The sequence below is a fragment of the Aythya ferina genome, assembly GCF_964211825.1.
Source record: "Aythya ferina genome assembly, chromosome: 3".
NCBI classification, from domain to species: domain Eukaryota; kingdom Metazoa; phylum Chordata; class Aves; order Anseriformes; family Anatidae; genus Aythya; species Aythya ferina.
In genome coordinates this window covers 96840040-96860769 of record NC_140298.1, presented here as the reverse complement: position 1 = coordinate 96860769, position 20730 = coordinate 96840040, and the positions used below count along the sequence as shown (strand labels likewise).

The 20730-nt window shown below is 33.1% G+C and overlaps 1 protein-coding gene across 1 annotated transcript in view; it reads right to left on the bottom strand.

Annotated features, from left to right (window-relative positions):
* CSMD1 (CUB and Sushi multiple domains 1) overlaps positions 1-20730 on the bottom strand; it is a 1186176-nt gene that overhangs the window by 301771 nt on the left and 863675 nt on the right. Inside the window, exon 12 of the mRNA XM_084516291.1 lies at positions 19881-19993. Coding sequence (XP_084372417.1) covers positions 19881-19993 — 113 coding nt within the window. The remainder of the gene's footprint in view (positions 1-19880; positions 19994-20730) is intronic.

Sequence of the window (20730 nt, the reverse complement as noted above, 5' to 3'; positions counted from 1 at the left end):
ATCTTCCTGCAGTGACATTTAGAATACCTGACACAGCAGACTCTGACACTTGAAAAACACTTTCCTAAGTTTAGAACAGACAGAAAAAATATTGTTGTGCAGAACAGACTTTGATATAACAGATGCTGTGTTTTAATTATTCCCACTTATATTATTTATTGTATACCATAATGCTTTAAGGTGATCTTTGCATTGATCTCAATAATAAAATCTATTTGGAGCAGTAACATATTGTATTTGCCCTACATCTTTTATCTGAATGTTAGAATTCAAATCTGAGTCCCAAGCAATGTCATTTAAAGCCTTCTTAATGAAAAGGAAGTAATATATAAAAAGATAAAGTCTGCAACTGTACTGTGACATAAATCCAGTATGTTTGTTAAATCCATCATATTTGACAGGCAGAAGAGTTATGAATAGACACGTTACAAATGAGGTAAATAGACATTACTTCAACCTACACATACGTTCTTCCCTGTCTTCTTAGGGAATACCACAATTCTTCAATACAACAATTAAATTACACAATAAATATTTTAAACTGTAAGTACTTCTTCATTGGCAGGAACAGAGAGCTTGTCTAGGACTTCAGCACAGGAAAAATAGAAAGCAGAATCAGCAATGGTTTTACCACTCCTGAAAAGATTTACAGATTGCAGTTGTAAAAGATTTGCATAGCAAATTTATGATGGAGCAGAGAATTCAACTAAGTATCCCTAAATACTTTATTCCTCTAAAGTACATTTTTCTTGTTTCCACAGGAAACCACGGTGGTCTATAGAAATAGACCATCTGTAAATTATGCAGGAGCTTTCAGTATTATAAAACAATAGTTTCAGTATAGGAAAAGGAACCAGAATTTACAAAAGGCCCCTTCTGTTTAATATGATTTTTCTTTTTAACGAGGCAGAAAGCTAGTCTTACAAATACCTGAGGAAGCACAAAAATGCTACTGTTTATATGGAAAAACGTTTCAGCCTTCTTTGAAATGCATGTGTAATACTGGTTTCCCAAATACCAATATGTTGTTGAAAATTATGGGAATTTGAAAATACTGACAGATAAAGAAACCCCTATACAGAGAGAGAGAGAGAAAGAGAGAGAGAGATTGAGAGAAAGAGAGAGAGCGCGCGTCAGGAATACTGAAGAGAACAGAGAACATAGGTAAGAGAATGAAATTATTATATATATATATATATATATTTATATATATATATATGATTCCTGCAAAGGAACATGGGAATAACTACTGAAAGTGAAAAATAAATCAAAATTAACAGAAAAAAATATATATTTCAAATAGCACATATTTAGACTGTAAAGCTGGCTATTAAAGCTAAAATGTGGTTGGCCTATAGCTAAAAACAGAGTGGCCTTACAGGGTAATTTCATAGGTGATAACAATTTTAATATTATTCCAGTAAATTCCTTCAAAGAAAAGATACAATACAATTTACTGTCAATCCCCAACTATAAAAAGAGAAAGCCTCCTTCACAGGTCATATAGTTCCCAGCAGCATTCTAAGGGATGTCTCACAGTTTCTCTGATTTTTTTTTGTCCTTGCTGTCATCAAAAAGGCCACAGATCATATCCACTAGATCAATTTTAGTTGCTTCTATTTTGTTGAATTCTATATCAATATTAAAACCAAACATGACCTTAGAACCAGATAGATGGAAAGCCAACATGATTTTATGATTTTTTTTTTTTTTAATAGGAAGTCTCTTTAAACTAACTGCCTGTTATCATAGCATAGAGATGGCTTGTTGGTAATAATACAATACCATATATATACAAATGCTTTAAAGTAATCAAAAAGAAAAAAAATAAATCTATTTGACAACTTTGTTAAATTTAATATTTGCTGTGTACTTAAATATTCTATCAGAGAATAAAGAAAAATCACAAAGAAAAAGAATTTATTATTTTTTTTAATGATCAGTTTTATGATTGTCCAGGGTAGATGTAGATGAAATTTGAACAGGAATGAGTTCAAAGTTTTCTGTTACTCATTGCAGAGAAGTTTATTGTCTCAACTAACTGACTGATGAAATAACAATGAAATTCATTATCAACAACTGCAGAATCATAAATATGGAAACAATTAATTTTGAGCTTGCAGGTACAATGACAGGTTAATTTTCCAGTTTTTCTTTCCCTGCCTGTTTCCTTCCCATTGGTGTCCAGCTACAGTCTGAAAGTTGTACAACTGCCTGCCCCAGCCTCTACTAATGCAGCAATTACCTAGGCTTCTCAAGCCTTTATCATGTGTGGCATTCATATAGCCATGTTTGGCAGTAATTACTTGAATACAGACAATATCAAAACAAGCTAAAATCAGACTCAGGCAAGGGTAGGTCCTGAGATCCTACACTGTTGCTTCAATAAAGCTACAGCCTTTAACCAGTAATGATAAAATCACAGCATTGGCCATATAATTCAACTTTAAAAAGAGATGATTGAGGAATTGAGCTATAAAACCTATACATATATTAAAGAACAAACAAACAAACAAAAAACAACAACAAAACATATAAGAAGTGAAATAAAAAGCATAAATAGGAATTGACTCTTCACTGTCTCACAATAGAAGAACTAAGGCTTATCAAGGTAGTCAACGGGCTTAAAACATCTAAGGTGTTCTTCACACATGGATTTCTCCGTTTGTTGGGTGAAATTTAGGTGTATCACAAAAAGTGATACAACAAATGCATGAAAGAAAATCTTACTAAGAAACAAAGAGGAAACACTTGAACTATGCATGACTAGGGAATTGCTCTTGGATTGTCACCTTCTCTTGATTTATCACTGTATACTCTTGTGTTTTAACCCAGCAGGCAGCTATGTACCTGTGGTGGTTTTACTCAGGTGGGCAGCTGAGCTCCACCACAACCGCTCTCTCACCCCCCCTCTCCTCAAAGAGGAAGGGGGAGAAAATACAACATAGAGAACTCGAGGTTTGAGACAAGAAAGGTTTAATTAAAGGGAAAGGGAACGGGAGGAAAAACAGAGACAAAAGAAGCAATCAGTCCACGCGGAAGCACAGAGAGAGGAAAAATTATTCTCTACTTCCCATCAGCGAGCGGTGTTCGGCCACGTCCTGGGAAGCAGGGCCTCAAACGCGTAGTGGTTGTTCAGGAGGAACAGCCCCCTCCCCCACGAGAGCCCCCCCTTTTATTGCTGAGTGTGACATCAGGTGTTATGGAATATCCCTTTGGTTGGTTTAGGTCAGCTGCCCCAGCAATGTCCCCTCCCCATCACTTGCCCACCCCCAGCCTGCTGGCTCTTGGGGGCTTGGAAGGAGTCCTGATGCTGTGCCAGCACTATGCAGCAATAGACACAACACTGGAGTGATATCAGTGCTGTTCCAGCTACGAGTGCAGAGTACAGCACTGTGCGGGCTGCTGCAGGGAAAAGGTGACTCCAGCTCAGACAGACCCAACACAGTACCACAAAGCCACTCAATCGCTATCCCCAGGTAGGATGGAGGAGAAAACTGGAAAGCTAAAAGGCATAAAGGAGGTTGTAGACAGTCATTAAATGTACAAGAAACAAAAACAAAACAAAAAAACAGCTAGCAGGAAAGGATAACGAAGAACAGGACAGGACTGGAAAACAACAGATTAAAGACTTTTTAGAAAATATAAACATATTCCAGGGAACAGGTCCAAATTAAATTGATATTACAGTACTTAAACTGAAGAGGTCTATAAACTATTAGCAATTATCTTCAAGAACTTATGGAGGACAAGGGAGATCTCAGCTTAGTGGAGAGGAGCATCTGAAATAACTGTTTCAAAAACTGCAGAAAACAGTATCCAAGGAATTATATGCCTGTTTCATTTAAGATGAAAATATATTAGAACAAATTGCTGATGTATTTATTTATAAACATATCAAAGTGAAATGCAGGAAGTTCCATGTGCATATGAGGAAAACTTCTGTTTCCGTTGTAATTGTTTCAGTATTCCAAACAAAACCCAAGCTTTTTGAAAACTTTATATATTATGTTTCATTATTTAACAATTCTATATAAAGCAAAGTTACTCCACTGTTTTAGGTATTTTTGAGATGGAAAAAATTAGATAAGTCAGTTTCATTTCTGCTGCTTGCCAGTTTTTGTAACAGTAATAATTGAGACTACCTCAAGAGAGAGATTAACTTTAAAAGATGATTTTAAAAGCTGAGTAGTGGAAAAATGCATTTGCCGTATTTCTTGAAATCACAGTTCTTGTTTCTTCAGACCTGAAGTGTAATCCAAGTGATCTCTAAAATGTTAGTTAAACAATATTACAAATATTATGTTAAATATAAAATTTAAGTAAAGTCTGCCTTATTTTAGAATTCCCTATTTTTGTACAGAACAACTTAATATAGTTGCATTAATCATGGGTTTGGGGGTTTTCTTCCTGTTTATTCTTATAAGAATAAACTCAAATAAAATCAGCTGTTATAATGCTGATTTTCACTTACTGATTAGGACCTAGAGTGAAGGACATTAAGTCAGAATAGACATAAAACCCAAACTCTATAGAGATCATATATAATTTAATATTGTTTTTAAACACCCAACACACTTATTTCTTTTGAAACAGGGAAAAGTACTTTCCATTCCTCACTCATACTGAGGAAGAGAATTCACTTATTTACTTAATGCTAAGAAACTGAAATATACAGAACACAACTTCCTTTTTTATTTAAAAACGTGCAAGAGAATAGTTTAAAAACAAACAAACACAAAATCTCCGGATTTTTATATAAGGAATGTACTTATAGGCGTGAAAAGTAGATGGAACTTCAATGAGTTGTATTCTAAACAGCACTCATAAATATGAGGTCTGTATCCTCGCAGGGTAAGAGAGAGAGAAAAAAAATCTTTCTTTTCTTGACTTTATTATTAACATACTTCACATTAAACCTTTCCATGGATTCCTGGAAGTTGTAATTCCTAATAGTAATCCATAGATACAGAGAACTGTTCTTTCACATGGCAATCGTGGAGAAAACTGGAAGTACCACACTGGAAGTAGCTGGAAGTACTTCTGCTACTGGAAGTAGCAACTTGTGAGGAAGGATGGAGGAAAAAGTATTAGTTCCAACCATTACTACAATCAGGTGTTAGCAATCATTATGGAAACCCACAAGAAAATACTTCTGCCAGGGAGCTTCTGAATTCATTCATGACCTCAAGTCCAGAAATCTGATACATATTGTCCATAGGACCCTTTTCATTGTGGAAAGTCTTCTGCTTCTTATGCCATATAATGCAAACAAATCAATATTAAGTTATACTCTCTGAATTTGCTGCTAGCCCCTGTAAACCAAAATTCAGGGTCAAAATCACTATATGAGATCTAGAGTTGTATAAAAAATTCTAAAGAAATACGTCACAAAAATCCCCGTCAAAATGCAGGAGTGCGCCTAAGAAAGGAAAGAACAGAATAAAGGAAGGAAATAGGGTCCCTTCTTATCTTTATAACAATTTGTATAGGTTACTAAATAGTTATAGGATGTTTTCTGTAGCAACACAGTAACAACTGTGTCTACCAAAACTTTAAAAAGCAAATAGAATTTTAACTCTGTACAACCAAACCATACAGTGTTATCCATGTTGAATTGTAATGAGACATGGACCTGTGCATTTGCATGGAAAATTGTGTATAATTTGTTCACTCAAACTGTGACAATGTTATGCATTCTATTGTTTTAGAGCAGAATATCTTTGAAAATATTTGTCCAGAAATAAGATATCTTGAGTCCTGGCAAGTAAGATGTGGTACTTGTCCAGAAAGTAACCAATGTGTTACCTGTATTAAAAGTGCAAGCAAATAGACCTTTGTGTTTTTATCAAAGTGATGGAACAGCCAACACAGGAGTCTACTTCTAAAGAGTTAAGGGATGAAAATACAATTAACACCATTTAACATGTTTTTATGGAAAATTGCTCATGTCATACAAACAATAGGTATTTAGATTATAAACCTCACAGTGTATTTTGTCTTCTTTAAGCCATTTAAATTAGCAACACATGACATCCTAATTAAGAACTGGCATCACAGAAAATCAATTTAACACATATTAAATGGATGAAAATTAGATAATAAGAGTGTCTCAAAGCATAAATGTGAATAAAGAATTATCATTAGGCAACAGAAGTGCTCCAATTAGCTTAGCATATACTTTCTTAGCCCATTCCTAACAATTTGTTATATAAATGCTATTACAAAAAAATAGTTGGTCAGTAGTAGCCATTGTATTGCATAGATTGTGTGGATATCTCAGGTGGAAAAATCCATTTGACGTTTTGCTTTTAAAGTTTCACACTCAGAAGAAAAATAAAAAAGGCTGGTTTATGCTGAGGGCACAAGAGAGAAGGAGAGACCCTGATGGAGTCTAACTCTACTACATCACTATTAACTGTCCAATTGAAGTGAAAGGAGAAGATCAGAAACAAAAACTAACAAACAAAACTACTAACTGTGGTACTATGAAGGGCTTGTGAAATATTCCAGACTAGACCTTTGATAAAACTATGAATATAAAAGTTGTCTGATTTTTGCTTTTACAATTTGATACAGTACACATACAAAGGAAATGGTAGAGTGACATTAGTTTTCAGTTTGGAAAGGAAAGACTGCAGTGATGCCTAGAATACCTTTTCTTACTACATTTCAGCCTACACAGAGATTGTATGTGTTGCCCATGGTACATTTGTGTAGCTTTAGTTAAGGTACCATCTATTCCAAACTTTTTTTTTTTTTTTTTTTTTTTTTTTTTTTTAATGAAGATCATCTTTTTATGGCTTCTAATATGAAGCAGAGGACTGTGATGTGGTAGGATGGGAAAATATTTACTATACATAAGAATGAATGGCAATGACTTTAATTCATTGCAACAAACTTTTATGTTTTAATATATACAAAATGGAAATATACATCTTAATGGTTCCTATTAAGGTGCATGTTCTGGTGAAAACACGCTAATACTCCATACAAATATCTATAGCATAAAGAAGCAAATAGATCATATACCCTCAGTTTATTTTATATAATTTCAACCTTAGCAGATAAGAAGACAATCACAACAAATAGGTCGTGTCCACTTTCCTTGAGCATTTTTTTGAAAATGAATGGAAACTTAAAAAAAATAAAAAAATAAATAAAGCTTTATTTGACTTACATTTCTTGCTAAAATCCTTTAAAAATCTCTTCTCTATATACTGCTGTTAGAAAAATAGCAAAATAGAAACCTATGGAAGTGCATCGAAGCAGTGGATTAGATTTTCAACTGAACTCAATTGTTTATCATAATATTTGGAATTACAAATCCAAAAAAGTTCAGTTGCAAGCTGAGTAAGTGTGAGAAATGATACTCAATGAAATTCAGTAATATTTATATGGCATAGTAATGCAAAACAATAGAAGCATTAACAGATTCAAAATTTTTATAATGTTGTATCAGTCCATAAAAGGTGACTGTACAAAACCTTTTTTTTGCAAACTATTTCATGCAAAGGCAATAAAAACATTACAGAATAAAAAGCGCCAATAAGACTTGGAAATGGCATTAAGACAGCACGGAGGGTGCTGCAGACGATAGGAAAAATCCAAAAGGTTTGTGTGCTCTTAGTTCTGCGAGGACGGTTATGCAAGTGCACACATGCTGATACCACCCTACAGCATCTAAACAAACCAAATATACTCACTTCCTGAGGGAAATTTTTTTTTTATTATTTTTTTATTTTTTCTTTTTGAAAGAGAGGACAAACAGATCAACACGCATATCTAAAGACACTGACTGAAACCAATCTGCATCTGTCTCTACAAGGAGTGGTGTACTTCATTTATTTTATATAACTGACATTGCTAGCATAGCAGTAAAACTTTTATTGCTTTATTATGTGTCCTAACTGTAATGATTTTGTTTTGAAGTAAATAGTACTCTGCTTTCTAAAAGTTCTTTAACCACTAAAGCAGTCTTTTACACTTGAAGGAAAAACAAAGGGAACTTAAAAAAATAAAAAATATAATAATGCCAAGTCTACGATTGATTTGTAAATAAATTGCTGCTTTGAAATCTTACTATGAATTATTGCTATCATTTCCTACTCAAGAAAGGATTGTCCATGCCTGGAAAGTCAGGGCAGAGTACATTACAAAAGATCTAAAAAAATCTACTACAAAAGAATAGATTACTGGTCTGTAATAAAATGCAGAATTATTACAAATGCCACGGGTTTTTGTTTGTTTCTTTTTGCAAGATCATATTACAGACTGAAACTGTGGCCAATGCAGGTCATTTGTACCGCTGACCAAATTTAATTCATTTCTGAAACTGTTATATTACTTACTGTATTAATATGATGTTTTTCACCTACAATTGGCATATACTTTATAGCCTTATCTCCACAAACAGCTTATTTAATGTAGTTCATTAGTTTTCAAATGTAGAAATCTTCATTGTACAATGTTCTATGAGCTATATTCAGAAAACTCCAAGATTACATGTTTTTAGAAGATCCATTTTGTGGTAAACATCCTTAATTCTTTATGATTAAAAGAAAACTGAGTGATATTATACACTCAGAAGAGTGTTTAGATGTAAAACCAACATGCAAGCACACACAATACCAAATTAGGGGGTCATTATATCTTTTTGTTAACCTAATTCAGTAATTCACACACTTAATAATCTGAATGGGTCTTATTTTTACATAATATCATGCATATAACAAATATATTATAAAAAAGGCTTAAAATTGTTCTTGTCAACATTTTGAATTATGAGCTATCATTTTTTAAATTGCACAGAAAGATAAATCATTATTATAAATCATTATTTTATCTTGAATAATAATAACCTGCTTTCATCTAAATTGCTAATAAAACAAGAGAGCATTGTAAAAAGGCTGCTCTGGAGGATATGCTGACTTTGTAACAGGTGGAGGTGTTTGCATGTCAAATCAATTTTAGTCAACGTGTGAAATTAATGTCTGTTTATGAGCTGAATGGATAAATCACACAGCTGGTGAAAGGACTCCGAAAGAATAAAGTATTGAAGAACTCTGAAGCAACTGTTTAGTGAAATAAGCCTTTTTTTTTTTTTTTTTTAAAAAAAAGAGGATTTTGCAAATAGTATCTTTGTGTCTGAATGAAAAAAAAAAAAAAAGTGTCTATATTTCCCATAAATTTAACATCTAGAAGCACATCAGTAGCCTCAATAAAATCCTAAAAATGCAGGTAATAGTAAGCTTTCAGTTGAGTTTAGAAGATGGAAAAAGGCATATGAACAGGAAATTTCAGAAATTTTTGATCTCAACAACAGTAAAAATGAATCTATTATATGAAAAAATTAAGAAGTTCATAGCATTAAATTCCAGTATATCTTTCATAAGGCATCACTTTTACAAAACAAACTTAAACAACATATTGGGAATTGGTGGAGGTGACCTGTGACCAGGCCTCCAAGGATCTAGATGGCATCCTGTGCAGGCAGAAGCTCATATGGAGTGCACCAATGTCATACACCAGCACCCTAGCGATAATGGGCTAGACGGGTGTCAAAGCACCGTCTGTGTATATAGACCATCCTGCCAGCTCCAGTGATCCAAAGCAAATAGATTCTCCCCACCTCAACCCTAAGACCTGCATCTGAGCTGTGGGAAGACCATCCCACCAGATCTGGCTACTCGAATGAAAAGTGGAGAATCTTTCTTTCTCCTAGTCTCTACCAGGTTACCACACAAAACACACATGCATAAACATATCTGTAAGTACAAAAGAAAAATAAATTTGCAACAAAGTTACACAAATTAATAAGAAAAACTATTTAGTAAGCTAAACAAGAGATATTAAGTAATCTGGGTACTGATATAACACTGCACGTGTAGACTTGTAATTGAATAAACAATATCTGAAAGCATAGCATCTTTTTTGCTAGGCAACACCAAAAGAAACAAAGTTTTTAAAGAGACAGCACAGAGATACTCTTTGAAATGTATAAAGAAAGAAAGGTTGGTGCACCATTCCTTCTCTTCCCACTGTGACTTTGCTATGCAAGTGCTTTCTTCCAAGGTTGTTCTTAGGCTAGCTACTCTGCCTAAATCTCTACTATTAAATAAAGCAGGAACAAGAATGAGCTTGAACACTGGATCTCCAACCACCCACAATTCGTAAAGTCTATCATGCTTCCTAATGATGCCTACCAGCATTCTCTAAGACATGATTTGGGGGACAGCAAGCACTAGGGACCGCTCCCTAGTGGACTGGATTGCCAAGACTGCATTCAAATTTCATTTCTATACTCTAGTCACTCAGCACCACTCCACAGGCTTTATATCTTCAGACATGCCTCATCACATCCCAAATTGTGATCCATACCTTGTTTCATGCTATGAAAACATGAATCATGGCCTGCATTAACACACAGAAATAACAACCTCTCTCCTACCCCAAGACATATAAAAACACACACACACACACGATTTGTCTGTGGGTAAACAAGACCCCTCCACAGGGCCATGTTACACTGCTATATCATCAGAACAAGAATACAATCCCCAGCTACATTCTGTTTAAAAATACAAGTGCAGTCTCAAGGTAGTTCCTGGGTTGCAGCAAACTCCATGTCATCTCTTATGGCTCTTTAGGGAAACAAACAAACAAAAAAAACCTGTCTGTTCCCTCTTCTGGTAAGGGGTCCCCTGCTCCTGTTGTGATGTCAGGCTCCTTCTGGCTCTGTGCACTCCCTCTCTCTGAGTCAAACCCAGCCTGCATTATAGAAGATCGTCATGATAAGGGATGCTCAAGTGAAGCTGTTTTCCTTCTTATAAATCATTCTAATGAGATACGAGTTAATAACATACAGCAAGTAGTTAACAAACAAGGTATCAGCACAGTTTCCTAGATTATTTTTCACAAAATTATCATGAAAGACCCAATTTTAAAGGTTGTTTGTTTGCTTGTTTTTATGGCAGATGGCTATCCTGCGAATAAGCATTTTTTCTTTATCTGATATTGCCATGTATGATTTTTAGTTTCATATACATGTAATATAGAATAGATTTCTAGTGATAAAAGTATATGGTCTCTTTTAGCTGTGGAATTGGAAAAAATATTATGCTATGGATTAGTAAAAATATTTACTATATTAAATGATTACCAGGATATTTTTGTCACAAATAGAAAGAGGGAAAACTCCTATGTCCCCTATATATAATAAAAATAAATGCAAGTTGAACAGATTTTAAGATTTTACACAAAATGTACAGAATTCATTTTTTAGCGTGCAGTGTATTCTGATACACATATAAGAAAACCACAGCATGAAGAACGTTGGGTAAATTTTGAGATGAAACAAGAATCAAACCCTTTGAAATTACAGAAATCCTTGTAATTAATTTTCAGAAATAATACATACTTTCAGAAATAATATATACTTCTGCAGATACAGAATAAGAATAAACATGCAGGTAATGGTGACTTTAATAGTAATCCGTCAAAGGGTAATAATATCCATTCTACATAGCAAATAAAAATGAATCTTTTTGTACAGCAGCAAAACTAACACATGAAATGCAGTTTAAATATCTATAAGTGCATAAATATGTATTTTTATTTTTTTAAAACTTGATTTCATGAAGACTTAACTATAAACAAGATTTTGTGTATGTTCTCTTTTTAGGAAAATTTGTCAAATGAACACCAGAATCTCATGAGAATGAAGGCTTAATATATTTTTATTTATTGAATTATCCTGTATTGTTTCATAAAAATACTTATTTATGGTGACTCTGAAGTGCTGACAATATGCATAAACATACAGAAAATCTTGTGCCAGTCAAAGCACTCCTAGCACAAGATTAACTTTGATATTTGCATCATAAATACATAGTGGTTTATTCATTTTCCAAGTTTTGCTGGTTTAGATAGATGTATTTTTTTATTTTTTTTGTATTGTGCCAGATAAATATTTGCCGCAAGGAATTTTTTTTTTTTTATCTGTTTTTCAGTAAATGGCAATAATATTGAATATTTTATTTTTATTTTTTTAGAGGCAAATTAAATATTTAGCAAGATTTCTAAAACAATGTTTTCTTTATAAGTCTATTGACTTCATTGATAAGCTGTCACCTTTAATATCACATTGATACATTTCTCCAGGAGGATATACCTAAAGAAAACGTAAGTGTTAGAATAGAGTCAAAAGTGTCAGCTACCACATCATTTAAGCAATTCATTTGTTACCACTGCAAAAAGGATGGTTTCTTAAAGTAATACAAACAGGAAAATAATACTTAACATAGGTGGCAACACTGAGGAAGCAATATGAATGCTTGACTTACTGCTCATTTGAAATCTAGTTGTTGATTTTAAAAACAAGTACATAGGTGTCATGCACCAAAACGCTTCCAAAATAGAGGATAGACTTGAGGCTTGATCCTTCTAGTTAAAAAAAAAATAAAAACTGAAAACTGTCACAAAAATCAAATACTGATATAAGAATGTATCATAATATTGCACAAACAAACAAACAACTAATAACTATGTGTTTCTGTTTAGCTGTGATGTACTTTTCTTTCAGGTGGTCATTTGCAGAAACTTTATAAATGATGGAGGATGCTTAAGAAGGCCAAATAAGCAATCTCAGTTGTTGGTTTTCACATGACGTTCTGCATATTTCACCATGTTCTGAAACACACTCTACCTATTAGTAAACTGTTACAATTATTTTGGATTGTAAAGAAGTGAAATGATTATCATCACAGGTAATGTATGTGGAAAGCTAAAGTCATGGAGCAAACACTGTGGCATCTTCTGTAATAAATACAACTATTTAAAAGACAGCTAAGTGGGGAAGTTTTAAGTGTTATAAACTTACTGCACATTTCCATTTACTTAAATAGTGAAGTTCTATCAAACTTTTAAGTGAACTATATCTGCTAAGAAGAGTTGGACTTATGTTTCAAAAACACAGTCATTCACTTCAGACTCCCTACGTACTCGTTGTGCAGAAAAAGACCCATCTAGACCCATCTCCCTGTTAGTCAGATCCAAGGGAGTCAGATCCAAGGGAACGGCATGAAGCCATGACTGGGGAGGTCCAGGCTGATGTCAGGAAAAGGTTCTTCACTGAGAGAGAGGGTGGGGACAGGCTCTCCAGGACAGTGGTCGTGGCACCAAGTCTGCTGGAGTTCAAGAAGTGTTTGAACAATGCTCTCAGACATATATTAAAAAAAAATAATAATACTATTTATTAGGTAATGCTTACATTTAACTCTCATTTACATCTTATTTTTCTTTCTTAGAAAATGTCAGCTTTATTTTTAGATTTTTTTTTGCTTTCTAGCCTTTACAAAAAATGTAATGTTAATGGTTTTTAAAAATATGATTGTAGTAAACCTTTAATTAAATTTTAATTAGAATCTGGAAGTAACATTTATGCTAAAGTCAAGCATACTGAATAATTAACCTGAATGGAAAGCTATATAACATTTTCCTTTCTACAACACAATAAAGGTGTCTGAACTATTTTCTACATGGAATGTGTTTAATTATGATGTAAAACTACTTTCCAGAGAAGCTTCACTAAAAGAATAATCTTCACTGGCTGAAATAAACACAACAATTCTTTCTTATTCATAGACAACATGTTATTGTTGCAATGCATAATATTTTTACACAAAGAGGCAAATAAAGACTTTCAACTCCTGATAAGTTTTAACTTGTTGAGCCTATCACTGAAACAATGTGAATGCACATGTCAAATCAGACTCAGCTGTTGTTTGGAGGGGAAGGGAGAGGAAGGCTTCTCATTCACAGTCACGCAATATAGTTAAGAAAGAATACATGCTGCATACTGTTAAGCCACTAAGCCACATGTAAAGTGTTGAGGGTACTTAGATCTATCTTTTTTTTTTTTTTTTTTTTTTTTTTTAATGCTGAAGTTTAAATATTGCAGCACATTAATAATGGTACTCTTCAATAAAATGAGAAAATTCAAAATGCACAGAGGTATCAGCCAGCAAACTGATCAGTCAGCATTTTTTCCTACATACATATTTCTTTACAGCAGATTGAGAATCTCCATTATTAGCAAAAAAAAAAAACCTGAATTACTTTCAAGGTTACAGTGAAAGAAACTAATACATTGTTTAAACATTATAACTGAGCATCTATACAATAATCTGTAAACAGATTCAGACAAATAAGAGATATTGATTGTATGTCTACGGAGCATAATTAGCATAAAGATATAAAGACTTGGCTGAAGACATTGGCAAGTGTCAAAGAAGATGAAAAGAGGATGTTAGAAGCAGAGTTATGTAATTAGTATAAAAGTAAAAAAAGGTATAAAATGTACTTAAGAATTTTTACTTACACAATTTATCTATTTGTTATTTCTTTAATTTCAGAGGGAGAGAAAGACTACTGCAGTGATATAGCCTTTCCCCTATTTATGCGCTACACTAAACATCTGTTGTTGGGAAAGAAAGTGGTATAGATGGAAATTTGGTCTTACCTGTTACAACCTGCTAATCTATAAAAATTCAAAACGCTCAACCTATTACAACGTATCACTATGATGTTATATTCCTCAAGTTCATCTGTCTTTTCTAGATAGGAAAGTGAGTTCTGTCTGACACCCCAAGCACTGTACAAAGCTCAGGCAATGTTATTCTCTACTGTAAAAACTTATTTTGAAACTGGTTTGTTAATTGTCTTAGAAAAAAATAAAAATAAAAATTGAGTAAATTAAGAAAAGATGTGGAGTAAATTAAGAAGCTCAAAGTTTTCCTTGAATACCTTTTGAATACCTTATAAGGTGTTTTATTTCCAAACATTTCACTGTATTTATTTGTTTCCTCAAATGACCATCTAATTTCAGAGAGTCCTAAAAAAGCCTAATTCTTTTAATTGCTTTCAGTGTGTTTTATCACTTTTCCAAGAAGTAACAAAGATTTATATCAATACTGATACTGCAAATGACACTTATAAGAATACAGACTTTATTTAAGCTAGTTGTGTGTTTGTAAAACCTACAAGGTTAAGGTTACAAGGATAAGGTTTAAGATTTACTAAGTACTATAGCTGTACACAAAAAGACAGCTGGCATTTATCTGAGCAACTGAAATATATATTTGAAAGTATTTTTCTACTAGTCTCAGGAGGAAAGAAGCATCTTCTTCCTAACAACAACATAATGAAGAGCTTAAAGATTTACTGCTCAGTTGAGCATCAATACAAATTAATGTTGTAAACATGACATTTTCAGCTGCTTGCAGGGGCTGATATACTTCCTGAAATCAGATATCTTAATAATGTCAAATTATATAAAATGCTCAGGATTATATCATTGGGTCACCAAGATTGTTTTATAATGTTGTGATGGAACTAAAGGATAGGCAAGTGAAGTAACTTTATTATTTTATAATCATGTAAACGGATGAATAAAAAGTGAGCTCTAAACAGACTGCCAAGCAGATGTTGTTATACACATTATCAAAAAGTCTGGAAGTCAAAAGGTAAAATATTTTTATCAGGCTGACAGGTTTATAGGCTTGAGTGGGAGAAAAATCCCAAGCTTAATAAAATTCTAAAGCATTTATGTCTAAAAGTTCAAGCTGACTGTGGCAGCCGTTTCTGCATCAATGTAGTACAGTTGATGGGAGCACAGTCATGGAAGTAGTCTAATGATCAGCCTGCTGTACTATCTGTCCTTGACCTAACCAGCCATAGAGCACCTATTTTTAGTTATGGCACACACGTGACATAAGTGGAATAAGTCAAACTCAGGCACAGTGTTCACCTGATAATTCACCTTTCTTTGGCTGAGACCTAGGTGCTATCAGGAAGGTGCACAGAGCCAACCAACTTCTTGACCTGACATCATTGTGTGATATCGTTGCAAGGCATAACATGATATGCTCTGGCCTGAATACACATGTCAATGGCTTTGTCTATCTTATGTACATAACAGTATGTTTGCATTTGTACTAAGAAATGTTTGAACATGAAAATGAAAGAATTTTTGTATAGATGGTTTGATATGCTTAGGTATGATATTACAATATGACTTTCTGCTAGGACAGAAAGATTTCCTGGCCTTTTCACAGAAACTGTAGGTACTGTCAGAGAATTCTTTCAGAAATTTACTGAACTGCTCTGTTCAGAATTTTAGGTACCTGTAACAGACAATGAAGGACTTCCAGATACTGCCTATAAAATAAGTTCTTAAAGAAAGTAACCTTAGGTGCAGAATATTCTTCAGTATTTGGCTTTTGTTGTTGTTATTGTTTTCTTTTAATTATTATTTTTATCTTCTAATAGTTATTTTTTCTAATAATAATTTTTGGTTTAGTAAAAATAATATGGTTCCAGTATGGTTTAGAAAGTTTAAAAACAAAGTCAAGGTGATTTGTAGCATCCTGCATTTTATTTGTAAATAATGAACTTATGTATAGTTAAAATTACTTTCATCCTACACAACAATTAAGTTACAGAATAAATATCAAGATGACTGTTGTATTTCTAACTCGGTACCTATTTATCAGTTTTGTCAGTTTAGCAAACTAATCTCAATATTAATTTTGCCAACTCTGCTTTCCATAGCTCACATTCTACTGCATAGAGTGACACTATTCTTATTTCACTAGTTAAGTATCTCTTGAGGATCTATATCTTAAATCTTTCTTGTGGGTCCAACTAGTGTAGAGTTGTATCTCTCAGAGAAATCTGAGAAACACGAATATAGATAGCATGTTGTTTGTACCACTACATATTTCTGACAGTAAGATGTTTCTGAAGGTGAGCCAAAGAAGAGCTAAAAGCATATGGAAAGAAATGTTATTCCTTTAGTCCATTAGGTAAACTGTAAATATTAGTAAATTTACCATTTAAATGAAACACATCTGTAGTTAATCTGTAAAGCATATCATCTAATTTACAGTGGCCATTTCATGTCAGTTTTAGCTGCACATTCTAACATAGGCTGGGTGAATAGAAGAATCAAAATTTCATAACCAATTTCATAGTTAAAGTAAGACAAAGCCCAGTTCATCAGACAATATTCTATAAACTGCTGTCTATGATACATTGTAAATATTAATTAAAAATAATTGATTTTACTGTAATAGATACAGAAACAAAATTCATCCAATCAATTGTAAAAAAAAAAAAAAAAAAGTAGGAGAGGAGGAGTCATGTTCTAATCGGAGCAAAACTCAAATGGGTAAAAAGAAGCTCCAAGAAGAAGCTCCACTTTACTTAGCTTCTACACACCACTTATCAGCCATCAAAGCCTGAAGTTTGCTTTCTTCTTAGCTAACTGCAATCACAAAGACAGTGACTTTGAGGTCACACGTCACAAATCATTAACTTTCCCATCGTTAAAATGAGATTCTATTTCTGGACAGGTTCTTTGACTTTTAAACAAAGAGGAAGCAGAATCATTGAGGTATCCTTTGACATGACAGAGGTTTAAGATTTTACACTTGTCCAAAATCAGAAGATACATTGAGAGCACAGACAGATATAAGTTGTAAGAGTGGTTTAAAAAAGGAAAAAAAAAAAAAAAAAAGAGAGAGAGAGAGAAAGAGAGAGAAATAAATAAATAAAAAATCTAATAATAGAGATGAGAGCATTGGTTATATGGTTATTGGTAAAACTGAAAAGTTATAATTTACCTAAAAATAAGACATTTCCCATACTTCTGAGATAATAAACATTTCACATTTTAAAATGCTGGAACTAATTTCCAAAACTCCAAAAACACACAAATGGTTTTAAAGCAAGACTGGAAGGCTTTTGGCTTTCCAAGTGATAACAATATACTTGTTATACTTGTTATAAAGATGCTACTACTAAAGTTCACAGTGTACACTTCAGGTGTTTTCAAAAAGCCCTCAGAAGATAGAGGTTGAACTCCATAAATGAAATTAAGATTTTTTTTTTTTATTTTATTTTTTTTTTAATTAGGCAAATACACATACAAAAGTAAAGTCTTTAGATTTTTGTGGTGGTTTTACCTCATCTAAGGAGGGGAAGTGAGAGAGCAGTTGTGGTGTTCAGCTGCCTAGCACTGTATGGGCTGTTGCAGGGAAAGTTAACATCCCAGCCAGACCCAGTACAAGATTAGAAATCCCAGGAAGACTAACAATAGCATAAAATAATGGAGCAGATCAATTTTTTATTTATCTATTTTTATTTTTTTCCAGAGAGATATGAGAAGTTCATAATTTTGGGTTGAGGACAAAATGCAAATTGACATAACTTGTACCAGTACTTCCTTTCCACTATAAACTCACACTTCTCACTTTATGTAAATCAAAAAATAGATTCTATGAAGAAAATAAGTTGTTTGAATAAACACAGCCCTTAAAAATTAAGCAAGTGAAAAAGATGAAATAGTGAAAGAAGGAATGAGAAGGGGTGGGATTAACTTAAATAAACGAGTATGTACTTGTCCTTAGGCAATACTACAGACTTGAGCTATATAACTGCATATGCTGAATGTGTTGCAGTGTGATCCTTGATCATACCATGATGTGATACCTTAAAGTCTTAGACATAGTAATGTCTACATCTAGGTTTACATCTGCTTTTTCACTCACAATTCTGTAACACTTCACTTAAGCAACTATGACAGTTTTCCAAGACCCTCCATGTGCCTCTGTGATGGTGCTTTTTCCTTGTTGTTCTAATATTTGTATTCTCATGGCTATGGACCTGCAAATCCTAATAGTTTTATGGTGGATTGTCATCAGAATCATACATTTCAACTCATATCAAAAAAAAAAAAAAAAAAAAAGCACAGTGCAATAATTATTATCCAATAATATGAGCACAAAAATTTAACAACCTATGAATATACAACATGACCTAATTAGCACACTCCCAACACTTCCATGAATGGAAACAATCAGTGGTGAGTTTGAGTGAGTTTGAAACAGAAGTATATAGTACTTCTATAGTACTATATACTATATACTATATACTATATTTTTTTTCTAGAAAAAGCACGGCAAAAATATCATCACCCTGTCATCACCACCACCTGTTTCAATGGACAGACTGTCCGTAGAAAGTTACTAGTGTGAACACCCCATCTCTGCTTTCCTGGATGACCACTGGGAAACATTTTTCCCTCTTGCTCTTTTCATCATTCGAGTACAATGTAATCAGCAACAATAAAAAAATCAAGGCATTTCAATACGTACATGCATATCAACGAGTATTTTTTATTCTGATGAATCAACCTGAGAATGTATCAGCTTGAAACTTGCAATCAAGAAAAAAACAATTATGTTTATCTTGAAAAGTTTCTAATTTCTTTGAGGCTGAAGAAACACAAATGAGGCTAGGACACTTTAAATCACTTTTGTTGTTGTTTTTCAATTAAAGTATTTCTTATTTCCTGCAATCATATTTACCTATATCTATTCTGTTGATTTTGTTCCATGCTAATTTTGACTAAGGTCTGTAAAGATCTTCAGTGAAGCATGAAACTTCAGTTTTGTAACTAACTGAATTAAGTCAAAACTAACTACACTTTTCAAACAGTATCTAATATAAAGAATTACACAAGTTAGCAGCATATAACATCTTAGATTTTTCAAAGATGACAGAAATCCATAATTTATATTGACCTTCATGCAAAAAGCATTAGAACACTTAAATTCCATTTTTACTTCAGATCCTTTTTAGTTTATCTGTGAATATATCCAAATCCATATAGCTCCATTATCCATTAATCAACAATAGAGATAATATCAAAACCGTAAATCTGTGAAATGACTAAATGCATATCTGAAGTATATTTTTTGGGGGATATAATAAATAAAGTTATAACATGAGTTTAAAATGTTTAATTTAATTCATACCTTGATAAACAGCTTTGAATCCTGGTGAGCCAATGCTGTCATCAGATTGCAAATGAAGCCACATCTGGTTGCTCATGCTTACAATAAGATCAGGAACACTAGATCCAGTGAGGCTGCATGTAGGATAAATTGCAAAGTCATTTACTGAGGCATACATTACAGATAAATAAATAATGTATTTAAAATATAATATTTAGGCCTATTCACAATGTAACCCTCTCATGTACTGATCTTTTTTTTTCTTTTTTTTGATAAAATTAGCTATTTATGCAGATTAGAACAATGTGAAATCTTCGAAAAATGACTGTATTTGAATTAACAATGATTAAACACTTTTAATAAAACTAAAACCTAAATATTTCATTAAGTAATTAGTTATTAGAGAAGTGAAGGACTGTGTGAGATAAATTGTGCTCACTTGTTTAGATTTGTATTGTTTGTATTTTTTTTGCCATGCTTTTTAAAAATAAGGGAAGTTGGTTTGCCTGCCTTACAGTGCATGTGTCCACAAGAACTTGCTAAAACCAATTTGATCAAATTCAAATTGCATACAAAGATTTCTTAAATTTAAATGGAAAATGCTATTTCTCATACAGCAATGTGTGATAGGTACGTACAGATATATGTTTCAATGCAACATATAACAGGCAAGATGGTGAATCACACCATAAAACTTGGAGTTTATCAGTAATAATCTGTATACTCCTACAATTCTGACACAGAATCATAGAATGACTTAGGTTGTCATTAGGTCAAAGCACCATCCAACCTGGCCTTGAACATTTTCAGGCACAGCTTCTCTGGGCAACTTATTCCAGTGCCTCACCACCCTCATGGTGGTGGAGGCATG